The sequence below is a fragment of the Lithobates pipiens genome, unplaced genomic scaffold, assembly GCF_037356315.1.
Source record: "Lithobates pipiens isolate NorthernLeopardFrog02 unplaced genomic scaffold, aLitPip1_a1.2 Scaffold_3, whole genome shotgun sequence".
Classification (NCBI taxonomy): Eukaryota; Metazoa; Chordata; class Amphibia; order Anura; family Ranidae; genus Lithobates; species Lithobates pipiens.
The window spans coordinates 113873078-113890514 of record NW_027507790.1 but is presented as its reverse complement, the minus strand read 5'-3'; the positions used below and the strand labels follow the sequence as shown (position 1 = coordinate 113890514).

The 17437-nt window shown below is 45.5% G+C and overlaps 1 protein-coding gene across 1 annotated transcript in view; it reads left to right on the top strand.

Moving 5' to 3' along the window:
• Positions 1 to 2700: 2700 nt before the first annotated feature.
• SNX2 (sorting nexin 2) overlaps positions 2701 to 17437 on the top strand; it is an 83950-nt gene continuing 69213 nt past the window's right edge. The window contains exon 1 of the mRNA XM_077462190.1: positions 2701 to 2869. Within this exon, the coding sequence (XP_077318316.1) occupies positions 2762 to 2869 (108 nt within the window). The 5' untranslated portion in view covers positions 2701 to 2761. The remainder of the gene's footprint in view (positions 2870 to 17437) is intronic.

Sequence of the window (17437 nt, the reverse complement as noted above, 5' to 3'; positions counted from 1 at the left end):
ACACACACACACACACACACACATATACAGTATACACACACAGACACACAATATACACACACAGAATACACATACACACACTGAAAAGGTACTGGGCAGCTATAATCTTGGGATTTTTTTAAAACACAGATTTTTACATACTGTCCCTGGTTTTATTGGGGCTGGTAACCCTGATGGGGCCCCTTAGTGGCATGCCCGAATGGTCAGTCCACCCTTGGACCCCTTTCTGCAGCGGCGCTTTGCCGGTGGTATGGCGGTGCTGCCCCATTGTTTTAAATGGTGATGTATTCACCGCTCCTACACCACTGCAAAGAACCTGCTTGCGGGACCTTTTGTGACGTCCTGCCAGCGCAGCGCCCCAGTATGAAAGCACTCGGGATTTTACACTGGGTTTGCAACTGAGGCTTTTTTCAGGCGCTATGCAGGCGCTATTTTTAGCACTGTAGCGCCTGAAAAACGCCTCCAGTGTTAAAGGGGTCTAAAGCAATGGTCTTCTAGGAAATGAAGATGAGAGGTGTTTGTAGTCCCAATCAGAACAGCCTATGGTGACTAAGGCTGCATTCACACCACAGTATTTAAAATCACAGGCAGATCTGCCTTGATTTGACAGCGCTGATGTGTGAATGACAAAATGCAGAACTTGCATTTGAAATGCCATTCATTTGAGGGCCCATTCACACTGGAGAGTTTTCAACTCGTAAAATGTTCACATCTGAGCGTTCTGTCACCTGAAGCTCAAATAAGTACATGAGATTCTTTTTGGGCAGATTACAAGTGTTTTTCATTGGTGACCTTTCGAACTGTACAAAAACTCTGTAAAAACAGAAAAATGCCCGAAAACAATATGCTCAGGCATAGCTCCCCACTGTCCCTGATTTGGAGCAATGTCCCTCGTTCCTCCTCACTTGTCCCTCATTTTGGTCTGATCTATATAGATGTATACAAAATGCACTTTTTATCTATCAAAAAGTGTTTTCCAGCATTAAACCTTTCATCTGATTTCTAAATTGCTGCATTTGTAAATTCCAAAAGCCAATATAAAGGAATAGAAGTGGTAAAAAAAAATCTCTTGTGGGTTTCACAAATGTCGTTTTTTTTGTACAATTCTTCTTTAAGAGGGTGTGGCAAGGAGTGTGTCCTATGCTTGCATATTTTTGCCCATAGGTGTCCCTCATTCCCATCTGAAAAAGTTGGGAGGTGTGTGCTCAGGTGTGAATGCAGCCTGAATGACACCTCAAATTGCGGTGCGGTACTGACGCGATTGTCATGTAATAAAACGTGTTGCAATCCCGTCAACCTGCATGTCTTTTAACCACTTCCCGACCAGCGCACGACGATGTACGTCGACAGAATGGCACGGGCAGGCATATTGGCGTACATGTACGTCCAATATTCGTTGCCGCCGTGCCATCGGGAGCGCGCCGCCGGCGGCGCGCTCCCGCGCTGGTCGGGACCCCCGTGAGTCCGGTCGCGGGACCCGCGGACTCGATCGCCGCGGGCATCCCCGCGATCGTCTCACGGAGCGGCCGAATGGAGGAAATGCTGTATAAACAACATTTTTCCATTCTGCCTAGCAACTAGTGACGCTGATCTCTGCTCCATGTGATTGGAGCAGAGATCAGTGTACACTAAATGAAAGCCCAACCCCCCCACAGTTAGTAACACACCCCTAGGAACACTTAACCCCTACACTGCCACCCACTGGTTAACCCTTTCACTGCCAGTGTCATTTACACAGGAATCTCTGCATTTATATAGCAGTGATTACTGTATAAATGACAATGGTCCCAAAAATGTGTCAAAAATGTCCGATGGGTCCCCCACAATGTCGCAGTCACAATAAAAATCGCAGATCGCCGCCATTACTAGTAAAAAAAAAATAATAAAAAATTATTAATAAAAATGCTATAAAACTATCCCTATTTTGTAAACGCTATAACTTTTGCGCAAACCAATCAATAATCGCTTATTGCGATTTTTTTTACCAAAAATATGTAGAAGAATACGTATCGGCCTAAACTGAGGGAAAAAAATGTTTTTTTATATATTTTTGGGGGATATTTATTATTACAAAAAGTAAAAAATAATGCGTTTTTTTCAAAATTATCGCTCTATTTTTGTTTATAGCGCAAAAAATAAAAACCGCAGGGGTGATCAAATACCACCAAAAGAAAGCTCTATTTGTGGGAAAAAAAGGACGTTAATTTTGTTTGGGAGCCACGTCGCACGACCGCGCAATTGTCAGTTAAAGCGACGCAGTGCCGAATCGCAAAAAGTGGTCTGGTCTTTGACCAGCAAATTGGTCCGGTCTGAAAGTGGTTAAAAAATACTTCAGAAGCTGCGGGTTTGCTGCGATTGCAGTACATTTTATTACGTGACAATCGCGGTGTACCCGCACAGTGATTTAAGTTGTCGTTGAAATAAATAGCATCTCAAATGCGAGGTCCGCGTTTTGTCATTCACACATCTGTGCTGTCAAACCGCGTGCAGAGATTCAAAACGCTGTGGTGTGAATGCAGCCTTAAACTCATGCTGCTACCAGCTCAGGACTGCTAAGCTGCAATACATAGGGGAAAAAAATGAACTGTTCCAATTGACCACAACAAAGATGGCCACCCTCAGCCGGAGTCCTATGATTTGATTGGCCACTGTCACTTCCTGGTGCTGGTGGGCGGGTACACCGGGAAGTCAGGCGGCTTCACGTGACAAGTGTGAAGCAGGAAGGCAGTGGGCGGGGCGGCGGTGACAGTGGGAAGCGAAGATGGCAGCAGAGAGGGAGCCTCCTCCGCTGGGAGATGGGAGACAGTCGGAATTCGAGGAGCTGGAAGACGGCGAGGATCTCTTCGCCAGTACGGTGTCCACCATGGAGGTGAGGCAGCTGTCTGTGCCCCCCTTCCCCCCTGTGTGTCCCCTCTCCGGGTGTCATGTCACTCTCTCTGCTCCCCTCATCACTGACAGCTCCCGGCCCAGCACAAAGGATGCCAGCTGGGTGCCCCCTCCTCAAATCACCATGGCTCACATCCCTGTGTGAAAAGCTTGTGCTGGAAGCTGCACTGCAGCCCAGATGATGACCCCAGTGTAAATCACTGCAAGCCACAGATCTTCCTGAACTGCAGGGAGGCATGACAGCTTCTATCTGAGGTGTCTCACCCTTTTCTGTGTAGTCCTCATGTGTGTGCGGTGAGGACCGGGGACACGGATGACAGAGCGGTGACACCGCTCACACAAGGAGACACTTGTTGGCAGTCACAAGGTTAGCAGCACACAGGGATCAATGTCAGGGCAGGGAGAGAATGGAAAACACACAGTGATAGTGGGAAAGAAAGTTCTATTCAAGTGTGTGTGTGTATATAGAGGAACTAAACCCTCCTATCCGTAACATCCTAGTCTCTAATCTGCAACTGCCATGGTGCTGCACATGTCATCAGTTATAACGCCTGCCATTGGATGGAGTGACCGTTGCATATCTCCCAACTGTCCGCCTGTCCCTCATTCCCCCTCGCCTGTCCCTCATTCCCCCTCGCCTGTCCCTCATTCCCCCTCGTTCTATATAGTTGTGTATATATAATGCACTATTTATCCTTCAAACACTGTTTCCCGGAGATGAACCTTTCATCCAATTTCTAAATCGCTTCATTTGTTCAATATAAAGGAATAGTAGTGGTAAAAAAAAAGTCCTTGTGAATTTAATGAACTTTTTTATTTTTTGTTCTCCTTTTTAAGGGGGTGTGGTAGGGGGCGTGTCCTATGCCTACATACCTTTTGCTGGTAGGTGCCTCTCATTACCATCTCAAAATGTTGGCAGATACGCAGTGTGGTTGAGCACACAAGCAAATGTGACAGTTGGCAATCCCAGCATGTGCCAAGAATGTAACTTTTTTTTTTTTTTTTTTGAATCTTTTAAAATGATGGGTTTAGATCCGGTAAGGCTCCGTTCACCCGGGCGTTCCATTTCAATGAAAAAGGGACAGCCATGCATTCTTTTGGGCAAACGGCAGTTTCTGTGAGACCCTTTTCACATTGGGCGTTTTTCAAGTGCTTTAGCTTAAAAAAAAAGCGCCTGAAAGAAGCCTCGTCTGTAATCTCAATGTGAAAGCCTGAGTTCTTTCACACTGAGGCGCTGCTCTGGCAGGGCATCAAAAAAAAAGAAAAAAGTCCTGCAAGCAGCTTCTTTGAAATCAATGGGAAGCGACTGCAAAGCGCTTTTGGCAGCAGCGCTTTGAGGCTGGGTTCATACCGCTGTGGCTATGAGAACCGGATGTGTTTCACACCGCACTGCAGTGCAAATCACATCCGATCTCTGTGCGATCCGAGTTCAGCCATACAGATAGTATGGCTGAATTCGCATCGCACCCGCCGCAAACTCGCACGGACCCTTTTTTTGGTCCGCAGCAGAATCGTATCGCATGGGTGTTCACACCATGCGTTCCGATTCCTGTCCGAGTTTGCAGATCGCACTGCGATATGCGAACTGATCTGGGGGTGTCATTACCATTTCACTGACACTCCCAGCAGTCTGCATAGGGCAGTGTGAACTGCCGGCGGGAGGCATGCGATGCGGGAAAACGCAGCGGATTTGTGGCGTTCCCGCATCGCTCCGGTGTGAACCCAGCCTTAAACCTTTATTTGGTCACTAGCGCTCGAAAAAAATTCTGTTAAAGCGCCACTAGTTTAAGCGGTGATTTACTAGCACTTTTCGGGCGCTGGCAGTGTGAAAGGGCTCTTAAAGCACTTGGGCTTTCACATTGCGATTGCATTTGAGGCATCTTTCAAGTGTTTTACGGGTGTGTTTTTTTTTTTTTTTTTTTTTTTTTTAACGCTAAAGCGCCTGAAAAGCGCCCCAATGTGAAAGGGCTCTTAAAGTGGTTGTAAAACCTTACATATACGATGTAGTGACTGACCTATAGAGATTATTATACATGATTTATAAAGTGCCAACAGTTTATGCAACACTTTACAATAAAAGGAGGACAGTATAATTACACCCCTTTCACATTGAGGCAGTTTTTAGGTGTTTTTGCATTAAAAATAGCACCTGAAATCTGCCCCTCATGCCTCCCCCAATGTGTAATCCCGAGTGCTTTCACTCTGGGGCGGTGCGCTTGGCAGGACAGGAAAAAGACCTGCAAACAGAATCTTTTGGGGTGGTGCGGGAGTGCTGTATACACCGCTTCTACACCGCCCTGCCATTGGAACTAATGGACAGCACCTGAAAAGTGCTTCGGAAGCGGCGCAACGCGGGTGCTTTCAACCCTTCGGCTGCTAGTGGGGGTTAAAAGCACCCCACTAGCGGCCAAAAAGCATTACTAAAACTAGCGGCGCTTTACTGCGAACGGAACCTACCCTAAGGGCTTTCACACTGGAGCGGTGCGCTGGCAGGACGCTAAAAAAAGTCCTGCTAGCAGCATCTTAGGAGCGGTGTGTACACCACTCCTTCACCGCTCCTGCCTATTGAAATCAATGGGGCAGCACGGTTATACCACCAGCATATCGCTGCAGCAGCGCTTTGCGTGGTTTTAATCCTTTCTCAGCTGCTAGAGGGGGGTAAAAGGGCCCGCTAGAGGCCTAATAGCGCAGCGAAATTGGCGCTAAAGCGCTGCTAAAAATAGCGGAGTTTTACCACCGAAGCACCCACCGCCCGAGTGTGAAAGGGGCCTCTGTGAGGAGAGCTCTCAAAGCTCCCTGCTCACAGGGACAGGGCCAAGGCCTACCAATGTGCTGTAGGTCCCGCCTTTGTCACCTTTTTTCTCTTGGTGTCAGGAAAACTTGTCAAAAAAGTCTCCTGCTGATAGCAGAGGAACAAAGCAACAGACAGAAATGACAGTGCTATGGATTGAGACAAGTACACACACTACAGAGGGGTATGCTTTGTTCATACTTCATGTATGAGGTTTACAACCAGGGTGGATGAAATCGATTTATTTATTTTTTTGGATTTTGTTTGATTTTATTTTATTATTTTTTTTATCAAATTTATTTTAATAAAATGCTTTTGGAGTAAAAATCTATCTAAAGATAGTTTTCTTTTTAGATACATTAATAATTTTGTTTATTCAGCAAAAACTGGAGCTTCATTATGTAGCATGAGGCTGTATATTCTGCCACATTTGTTTACATTTTTGATAAACTCATTCAATGACTCCAAGCTCTGCAAGCTGAGATAACCTGCACTGGCAATGCTATTGTTTTAATAAAAAATGAATAATAATTTGAGTAGTTCTCCAACTATGTGTGTTTACCCTAAGGGTCCTTTCACACGGGGCGGATCAGTTCTGATCCGCCCCGTGGATATCCGTTTGCTCAGCGGGGATCACTCCGCCGATCCCTGCTGAGCAGGGAGATGACAGCTCTGTCTCTGCACACTGCGCAGGGACGGACCTGTCACAGCACCGCTCTCCCCTATGGGAGATCGGATGACGACGGACCGCAGTGCCCGTCGTGATCCGATCCGCAGACTGATGGAAAAATAGCTTTTTCCTCCGTTACACTTTTTCGGATCGGAGCGGGTCGGATGTCAGCGGACATGTCACCGCTGACATCCGACGCTCCATAGACCTCTATGGAGCACCCGTTCAGGTCCGCCTGAAAAACTGACAGGCGGGCCTGAACGGGACATCAGTGTGAAAGAGGCCTAAAATCGGTTCTGATATCTCCTTTTTACTAACCTGACAACTTATTATTCTAAATGGGAAATCTTCATTTTGTTTGCAAATATTAAAGATTCTAAATATCGGCAAGAATAAGTCCTTGCATTTAAAAAGCACCTGTCATTTCAGATCCATTATGGCAGCACCGGTTAGTGGGCATCCACTCACCTGCTGCCGCCCTGTCCCTCGCCTTGTTGTGTCCCTGCCGCATCACCAGCCGTTCCATTAGGCCGGGTTCACACCGCTGCGATGCGGGAACGGCGCGAATCCGCGGCGTTTTCCCGCATCGCATGACTCCCACTGGCAGTTCACACTGCCCTATGCGGACGGCTGGGAGTGTCAATGATATGTTAATGACACCCCCAGATCCGTCCGCATATCGCAGTGCGATCTGCCGACTCGCACAGGAATCGGATCGCATGGTGTGAACCCCCATGCGATCCGATTCTGTTGCGGACCAAAAAAAGGGTCCCGTGCGAGTTTGCTGCGGGAGCGATGCGAATTCAGCCATACTATCTGTATGGCTGAACTCGCATCGCTACGGAGATCGGATGTGATTTGCGGTGCGAATCACATCCGGATCTCCCCCCGCAGCAGTGTGAACCCAGCCTTACACCCCATTCACACCTGAGCGTTTTGTAGCTTGAAGCCTGAAGCTCCAAAACGCTGGAAGGGAAAAAATGTATTATTCTCAATGGAGATGGTTCACATCTCCACTCCATGTTGCCTGAAGCCGAACGCCTGAAGCTCAAACAAGTTCCGAACCCTTTTTTGTCGATTGAATTGAGCAGATTTGGGCGTTTTTCTTCTAACATTGGTGACCTTTTGCCCTGCACAAAATCGCGGTAAAAAACGCAGCGAATCGCGGTAAACCCTGAAAAAAACGCTGCAAAATCGCGCAATTTTCTGCTTGAAAAAGCTACGCTCAGGTGTGAATGCAGCCTTAAAGTGAATGGGACTTTCGGTGAGTCAACAGTAGGTCAGAAGAGGAGCCGCTGTGGGTCAGAGATGAGTTGCTCTCTAAAAATTGATTTAAATTGAGTTGATTTAAATCAAGCCTTTTTACTTGTGATTTAAGTCAAACCCACCCTATTTACAACCACTTTAAAATGGTTGTAAACCCTTACATATACCCAGTGAAGGGACTATCAGGTGATATACAGAGAGGAAACAAATCCTTCTACATAAGTTGTTCCTGTATCTGCAGTACACGCTTCTCTACATCGGTTCAAACTGCAGAATTTATAAAGCTTGTCTGAACATTCAGAAAAAGGGGTGGAGAGAGGAAATGACATGCAGCAGAGATGATTGGAGGAAGAGGACCCCCCCTCCCCCTTCACACAGGAACAGAACGGAGGCTGTCATTCTGCTGTAGGTCCCTCCACTGTCACCTTTATCCTCTTGGTGTCAGGAATACCTGTTAGAAGTGACTCATGCTGATAGCAGAAGAACAAAGCAGCAAACAGAAATGACACTTAGTGCTTTTCATTAAGGCAAGTACACACGATTTTTTTTGTTCATATTTCTCGTCTGATGTTTACAACCATTAAGGTCCTTTTTTTTTTTTTAAACGGATTGAGGCTGCATTTTTGTTCCATTTATAAAGCAGATGAAAATCGAATGGAAGTGGTTGAAAAACAAATGTTAACAGAACGAAACGGAAGATGGATGTAAACTGAAATGTTTTTTTCTGAGCAAACACATGTCTGAATAGGAGACGCTCATGTGAAAGGGACCTAAAGTATCTTCTATTGCTCTCATTCTGCTCCAAATCTTCAAATCCTTGTTATTTCGCTGCTGTGATCCGACTTCTGGTTGGAGGCTACATTCGTTCTCCATGGTCCCACTGTATGTAGGAAGGTAGCCACCCTCTCTGGCTTGCTCCCCGACTATGGAATGTGTACATAGAGCAGTGCGCATAATACTACTAACCTGCACTGCTCATTCCAAACAAACAGAAGTGAGGGGGAAAGGAGAGGTTTGGGGGCTCACAGGGAATGCTACAATGAAGAGGCACAGTAAGAGAATTTCATAAAACGATGGATTACAGGCCAATTAGTGGATGTTCTCCATCAGCTCACCCCCTCAGTTATTACCTCTTGTATTACCTGACCCTCCCTTTTTAGATTGTAGGCTGTAATGAGCAGGGCCCTCTGATTCCTCCTGTATTTTGACTACCGTCTGCCTTTGTGTTGTAAAGCGCTGCACAAACTGTTGGCACTATATAAATCCCGTACAATAATAATAATGTTTTGGAGGATAAAGCCGGCCGTGCACGGATAGAATTTTTTTTATAAAAGTAACATATGCCTATACTTGCCTGCTCTGTACAATTGTTTTGTACAGAGCAGCCACAATTCTTCTGGGGTGCCCTGGTAGTGCTCCAGGCTTCCGAGTCCCACTGCTGCATCCATTGACAGACAGTGGGACTCGGTCCTGCTCCCCGCGTCACAGGATTTGATTGACAGCAGTGTGAGCCAATAGATACTTCTGCCATCAATCTGTCCAATGAGGACGACTGCAGCTGGATCCGCTACACTCATGCACATCGCTGGATCAAGCTCAGGTAAGAAAAAGGGGGTTCTGGAGGGAGCTGCAGCACAGAAGGTCTTTCAGCCTAATGCATAGAATGCATTAAAGCAGACCTTCTGTAATTTTTTTTTTTTTTTTTTTTTTCTTCTTTTCAACTTTCCATCTATTAAATCTTCTGCCCTTTGTTGTTTTAACTTTGGATAGTAAAACCTTTTTTCTGCCAGTAAATACCTTATACAGCCCACTTCCTCTTGTCTGGTAAAAAAAAGCCTAGGTCTATGACATCATGCACAGCTCCCCCCTCCCTCCTTAGAGTTTGCCAGGAAGGGAGGGGGGATGAATCATAAGAGGGCCAATGAGAGCTGCAGGTGTCTGTATAAATCCAGGAAGTGAAGAGGCAGCAGCTTCAGATGCCCACAGTTAAAATGGTTGCAGCCAGACTGGGTGGAGGGAGATTTCTGCAGCATATTTGGCAAGTACAGAATCACAGTATATATAAAATAATATGCAGTGGTTGGAGGGAAGCTTCATAATGGCAGATATTTTTTTTTCACAAATTATGTGAGCAGACTGCAGTTTCTCTTCTCTATGTCTGTACCTAAAATCCTTGTCTACTCAGCACAGCCACCTGATAAGCTGGGCTTCTCCTTATCCTCTCCAGTGGGGGGCAGTCCTTGGCACTGCAGAGAATGGTGGTCATGCAGTGACATTGGTGTCATTCTATGCAGCATTGTACTGTTATCCCAGGCTGCATGACGACGATCCCCCAGGGGGTGTGTCTGTCTGTGGCTTTTCGGGCTCGCTGGAAGTTGGAATGGACCAATGGGGCGGGACAGAGGAAGATGAGGGCAGTGCTAGGTGGTAGGGTGAGTGGGCAGTACTTTTTAAAACTTATTTTTTTTTTTTTTTACACCGTGAGGGCAAAACAAAGGGAGCTTAGGACCTCATTCACACTGGCACCCCTTGCTTAACTGTTGTTGAAGTAGAAACCTTTTTTTTTTATACTTCCCAGATCAGTTTTTCCTTCGTTTTGGCTGTAATGGTTTTAAAGCAAGTTTAGCGTGCAGAATTGTACAATCAGGTCCTGAGCGCACAGAATGCTAAGCTCCCCCGCCCCCCTATTCACATCGGCATGATTTGACCTGTGGTTTGACAGGTCAAATCGGAGCCTATTCCTGGCAATAGGAGCGTCCCAACTGGTGTGACGCCGACTTTGCAGCGCCACACCAATTTCCAAAAGAAGTTCCTGCTCTGCTTTTGGAAACTTTGGGGGTGATTTCCATAGACAATTGTGCATGAACCTGCACATATGTCTTTCAAGTCTCCTTCAAAGTCGGACTGAAATGCGGCTTTGAAATCCTGAAGTTCAGGTGAACTCGCACGATTTCAAAGTGGTGTTTAGTGTGAATGAGGGCTAATTGCTGACCTCCCCTAAATACAGTGTGAATGGTGCCATTGAAAAGCCATGACATGCATTATAAGTACACATTGTGGGTTATTTACGAAAGGCAAATCCACTTTGCACTACAAGTGCACTTGGAAGTGCAGTCACTGTAAATCTAAGGGGTAGATGAAATGAGGGGAAGCTCTGCTGATTTTATTATCCAATCATGTGCAAGCTAAAATGCTGATTTTTATTTTCCTTGCATGTCCCCCTCAGATCTACAGTGACTGCACTTGTTGTGCAAAGTGGATTTGCCTTTAGTAAATAACCCCCCACTCTGTAGAAATGTACTTTAACCCCTTTACAACCACCTAACACATATGTGCATCAGCAAAATGGTGGGCTTTAATGCCCACAGGTCACACATCTGTCGCTGGGCAGCTAATGTATATGTACTGAGAACACGCTCGCTATGTGCTCCCAGCATAAAGGTTGAGCTGTGAAAAATATGATTTGTAGATGGAGGGATCAGCTCCCAATGTGACTGGCAGTCAGTGGTCACGTGATCAGCTGATCTTTGCCGGGGGATGCCGGGGCAGGTGAGAAAGCGTTAAAGGCATAAAATGTTGATTTGGCAGTGCCGGTGTGAATGAGACCTTGGCCTGAGAGCTGGAATAGTGCTTTGAATCTGAGTAGTGCAGAGAACGGATCCCCCATGTAAGCCCAGGCTGAGGGATTGGCGTATAACATCACTCAGCTTTTCACCAGCTGATTGGTTTGGACAATATCCTCTGACTTTATTCTTATTGATTTAATAAGTCTTTGTGGTTTTGGGGACTTGTCTTTATACCTCTCAGGGCACATTCACACAGCCATCAAAAATGCTGCATGCCGATGTGTACAGTGCATAGTTTTGTAGTTGGGTTGCTAAACTGTCTTCTTGGCTCCTCTTTAGTCATTTTAGTAGTGGTGATTTATTTTGGTTGTTCTGAGTCTGACTGCAAGTTTAGCTGCTCTTCCCTGCCTTCCAGAGAGTTCTGGAATATAGGGCTGGAGGAAGGCAAATGGGCAGCATGACCATTTATGGTGCTGCAGCCAATCACTGGAATGGTGCGCCCAGAAGGAGGCTGAGGAGCACACAAATAATCTGGGCTCTATCACAGCAGTGTTTTGTTCAAGCGATTTTCCACCTGTTTGGGTGGGGGGGAGGTGCCTTTCCCCAGCCATTCTGCTGTCTCAAGTTGCTGTTCATCGAGGTCCTGGCTGTGGTAGAGTCGGAGGGCCTCCATCTGAGAGGGTATCAGACACCCTGAGACTTTGACTAAGGATCCAGTCTGCATAGTTTCCCTGGAAGGTACCTGGAGAAAGCTCTATGGGCATAGCTGCTCTCCTGGCCTTGTGCGTATTATTTTACTGCAAGATCCTGCTGACTGTACTAATGGGATTGCTGGACTTTGTCGTTCCTTTGCTGAGAGGTATATACTGACCAACCAGTCCCATTTTAACTTGGTGGAAAGACTTTACGTTAAATTGAGCTGAGTAGTTCTTCATGAGAGTGTCATTCATTCGTCTCCTCCTAGTTTCGTATGGGAGAACTATCCTTTAAAGATGGGTCAGGTAGATCCCCTCTTGAGCAGTACATACCTCTGGCATCTACTAGTCTCTCATGGCAAGATTTTACTCTGAGCTGAGTGAGAACTGTTCCTGAAGTTTGCAGCATAGAAAAGTGTTTCCTCTGGTTTCTGTTGGCAGTTCTGGAGTATCCTATACTATTCTGCACCCCATCCAAGTTACCTAAAACAGTCACAACGAGTCACCCCCTAGACCAGTGATGGTGAACCTTGGCACCCCAGATGTTTTGGAACTACATTTGCCATCATGCTCCTGCACTCTTCAGTGTAGTGGAGCATCATGGCAAATGTAGTTCCAAAACATCTGGGGTGCCAAGGTTCACCATCACAGCCCTGGACTGCTCTTTGTGTCATTGTACCTGAGCTATGCTCTGTGTGTAATGACAGCCTCTGCATTAATAAGGGAGAACTCTGGTCATAATCCTCATCTACTGTGCGTGTACAGTGACCGCTTTTGCCCATCATCAGGCATGGGCTCTTTACATATCTGTATAGAAGTCCGTGGGCCCATTCACACAGCTACTCCTGTCACTCTCCATTCAGCAGCATAATAAAATAGAACTAAAACCAAAAGATATATATATGTATATGTATATATATATGTGTATGTATATATATGTGTGTATGTATGTATGTATGTATGTGTGTGTTGCTGCTAACAGCTGTTGTCTTCCTACACCTCAAAATTATGGAATATCAAATTCACATTGTGAATAACTAAAACAATAAAATAGTCAATGAAGTCCATATAAAACTTAAACCAAACGTGCCTAGTGTTCATTCTGTGGTGTGTGTGTATATTTATGTTATATTCCACTTTGCATAAAAATGAGTGACTAGGTGGTGGAGCACTTTTTTGTTTTTATGCCAAGTGAGTCACATATAAGAGAGAGATATTCACAGAATGCACATTTGGTTTACATTTCATATGGACTTCCTTTGATGGACTTTTTATTGACTATTGGATATTATGTTTCTTATTTTTATCTTTTTTATCCACACTGTTGCATTGCACTTTTAAAATAATAAAACAAAGCTGCATTCAAGGCCGTATCATATGCTGTGCATTGTTGTGCATTTTTTATATATGCCATATATGGATCCTATTGGCTGTCACTGCTCAGGGTGAACAAGTACATGTCGTCAAAGTGTAGCCAGTGGCACCATCACTGCTGCTGATGTCTACATGTTGGCCCTGAATGATTCGTTTTGTATGGCAGCAGGACATGAACAGAATGAAGTGTGGATTCAGTGATTCAGAATCATCTGAGGTCATTTTGCACACAGTTCACCATTGCGGGAATGAATCACTCAGGGCGGACATATAAGCACCAATAGTGTGTAATTGGCTGCACACTGTTGATATTGTTATGACTAATTTCTGATTGGGACTATAAAACAAAGTTAATACTGCAGCTGTAGGAACAGATTCACAGGACTCAATCACTGTGTTTTTAAAATGTCTGTTCCGTGTCAAAATGTATTATTACATGTTATTTTATACATGGATAAGAAAGGGGTGGTGTCAGATGTTATTAAAAACTAACAAATAGAAATATATTATTAAAGAGGAAGTAAATCCTTTAAAAAAAAAAAAAAAAACAACCTGCAAAATAAAAGCACAATGAGCTAGTATGCGTAGCATACTAGCTCATTTATGTATTACTTACCTCAGATTGAAGCCGTCCTAGTTTCCCCCCTCCGGCCGCCGACATGTTGTCCTGGAATTGCTTCCGGGTATCGCGGCTCCGGCGCTGTGATTGGCCGGAGTCGTGATGTCACTCCCGCGCATGCGCTCAGGAGACGCCGGTAACGGAATGCTGACTGATGCAGCGGCACATAGGTACCATTGCATCAGTTTGCTCTAGTGCGCATGTGCCAATGTCATCGGCACATGCAGGGGACTGGATATCTCCTAAACTGTGCAGGTTTAGGAGATATCCTGGTTAGCTACAGGTAAGCCTTAATATAGGCTTACCTGTAGCATAAAGTTTAAAAAAAAAAAGGGTTTACAACTACTTTAAAAGCTAACAAATAGAAATATATTATTAAAAGCTAGTGATTAGAACAATTGTAAAACCCTAATGGGGGGGGGGGGGTAGAGAGCAGTAGTGAGGGCCATTGGGGTCCGTTTACACTGTTCACATGTAAAGACGGCAATCAAGACATAAATCTATCCAGCCGTGTGAATGAGGGCCTCAGGATGCTGATTTCCACAACCAAACTAAACTTTGCGTTTTCCAGTTGTAGTGTTTATCCGCAGTGATTTGTGTATTAGAAAGTAGGAGTCCTGCAGGAAGAGGAAGCCGTGGCTGTGTCTTTTCCACCTCGTACGCTGGCATCATTTTACTTGTAGAATGCTGTACACTTGTCTTCTGTTTGCTCATTTTTTTCCTGTGGTGTTCAAAATGTCAGTTGAGCTGAAATGAAATGTAGCACTAGATAAATGGGGTGTTTGTTATCTCTGAGAGTTGGTGCATCAGGCAGTGTGGTTATACCAGTGCCATTCGTTTATCATGAGCTGCCTGCTGTATAGATATCGGGCCATGGAGGACTATTGTAAATACTACATGTCAGAGTGGATATATGGCTGGTAGTATAATAGTGATGGCATGCAGAATTATTTGTACTCTTACCTAAGTACAGGCACATCTCTCGGGGTCCTCATCTACTTATTGGCTATAGAGTGTGAGCCTTGCTGGTTAATAAGAAAGGGGCAGATTACACAGCACCCTGGAGTGATCTGCTCTTGTTTTCCATGAATACTTGTCCCCTAAGGAGGGATCTGTTACCAGACTGGAAAAGCCATGGGTTTCATTTAAAGCAACCGTTTCCTGATATAAGTATAGAGGTTTCCATTTCTTCTTATTCTGCCAATGATTTCTTCACTGCTTTGAGTTAAAACTGATCTGTAAGAATCCATAGTGAAGTTCTCCCTGCACTGCAATTTCTGATGCAGGTTATGCCCGTCTTTGCAGGCTTTGGGCAGCCCAATGATGATTTCAGCAGTGTGGGGTCAGCAAATGTGAAAGCCAAGATCTGAAGGGATCTCGATCTCAGCATTAGCTGACTTGGCATTATAGATCTATTCCAAGGATATGTCAGAAAAGGAAACGCAGGGTCACTGTTTCACTTTAAACCAAGCCTGACCTGGAACAAGTAAGCAGGTCAGTAACTGAATAAGTTGGACCAGGAGTCAGGCAAACAACATTTTTAATGGGGTCAACTCATAGCAGCCTCTTTTTCTTGTATGATGGATTTCTTATAAAGTCCAACCCTAAGGGTCCTTTCACACGGGGCGGATCAGTTCTGATCCGCCCCGTGGATATCCGTTTGCTCAGCGGGGATCACTCAGTCGATCCCCGCTGAGCAGGGAGATGACCGGTCCGTCTCTGCACACTGCGCAGGGACGGATCTGTCACAGCGCCGCTCTCCCCTATGGGAGATCGGGTGACGACGGACCGCAGTGCCCGTCGTCATCCGATCCGCAGACGGATGGAAAAATAGCTTTTTCCTCCGTTACACTTTTTCGGATCGGAGCGGGTCGGATGTCAGCGGACATGTCACCGCTGACATCCGACGCTCCATAGACCTCTATGGAGCACCCGTTCAAGTCCGCCTGAAAAACTGACAGGCGGGCCTGAACGGGACGTCAGTGTGAAAGAGGCCTAAAAAAAAAACAGACTTCGCATTAAAGGAGACGTACAACTAAAGGCTGTACTTCTGTGGATAACAGGACTGCAGATCATTCTGTACTCCTGTGATGGGTTTGCTGCTGACAGTGGGCTGAAGTCCACTGTTGGCTAACGTCACAGAGCTGGTCCAGGCTCAGGAAAGACCACTACCATATGGTGGGGATCTGCCCACAGCTGGCTCAGCCTCTTGGCAAGCCACTGAGAGGCTGAGCCAGCTGCTCCCAGTGAATGCTGGGGGGGGGGGCAGAGCAGAGAGCTGGTGACTGATCGTCACCAGCTCTTTGCTCAGGAAAAACTGAGAGCTGAACCATCAGCGGTGTTTGCTTGGTTTTTGGTCTTAGAGCCGGTGGGGGATAGATGCTGCATCCAGCTAGGAAGGTATTGTTGGGGGGGACGACGACAACACCCATACTACTTTTAAAGGATCACTTTTTTTTATTTATTTTTTTGTTTAGTACTATTATCTTTTAACTGACCCCTCCAACACCCTCCCCGAAGTCTACTACTACCCTCTACTCACTCCTGCATGATCATCACTGTAAGGCCTGCCAGGATCCACACAGCTACTGCTACAAAGTCTCCCAGCTGGGGAGCTACTTCGGCACAAGCAGTGAAAATCTCTTTAGATTTCTTTTGAAGAGGCCATCTAGAACACTATCCAACAATAGACTGTCTCACTATGGGAATGAATGGATATATTGTGTGGCGTACTGGGAAGTTGTACCCCTACTATTGCAAAGATCTGTCAGAGTGAATCATTGAGTATAAAGCTGGCCATACATACTGGGCAATTGTGATGGTAGAATTAAAGTGGTATGAGAGCCTGCTTGAATGGATTTGGAGGGAATGAATTGGTAGTTCTAAACAAGTATACAGATTTTACAATCTCTTATACATGTATGTGGCTAGACTAAGACTGGCCATACATGGATAGAAATTCAGCCAGTTCAGCAGGGACTGGCTGCATTTCGATCTATGTATGCACAGGCTGGTTGTAAACAAGTCGATCTGTCTATATGTACAACCAGCCTGTTGGGTTTTTCCCAGGCAGTCAGTGCCACAAGATATAGCCTGCCACACAGATTGTTTTCTGATGGGGTCTCCCCGCTGTCAGAATAAAATAGCACAGCGGGGGGGGGGGGGGGATTCCCCCATCTTTGTTGAATGTGTGGATGGGGGAATTTAGGCATTATCTTATTCAACCCACTGGTTGAATAAAAAAAAAAAAATGCCTAATGTATGGGGTGCCTAACATTTGGGAATGGTTAGTGGAAGGGTGGAGGTCAGTTAAGGCTTTATGTACATGAGATGTTTTAAAACCTCTCTTGAACTATTTAACTTGACCAATAGTGACCAACGCTTAAAAAACATCCATTGTGCCACATTTACATGCCGCGTTTTAGCCACGTGTTTTTAGAAGCGTTTTTTGCATTGCAAATAGTAAGAAATATCTCTATTAACCACCTCCATACCAGGTCTATTCTGGCACTCCTCTCCTACATAGAGCTGTACAATTAATCGTTAAAAAAATCGTGATCTCGATTCAAC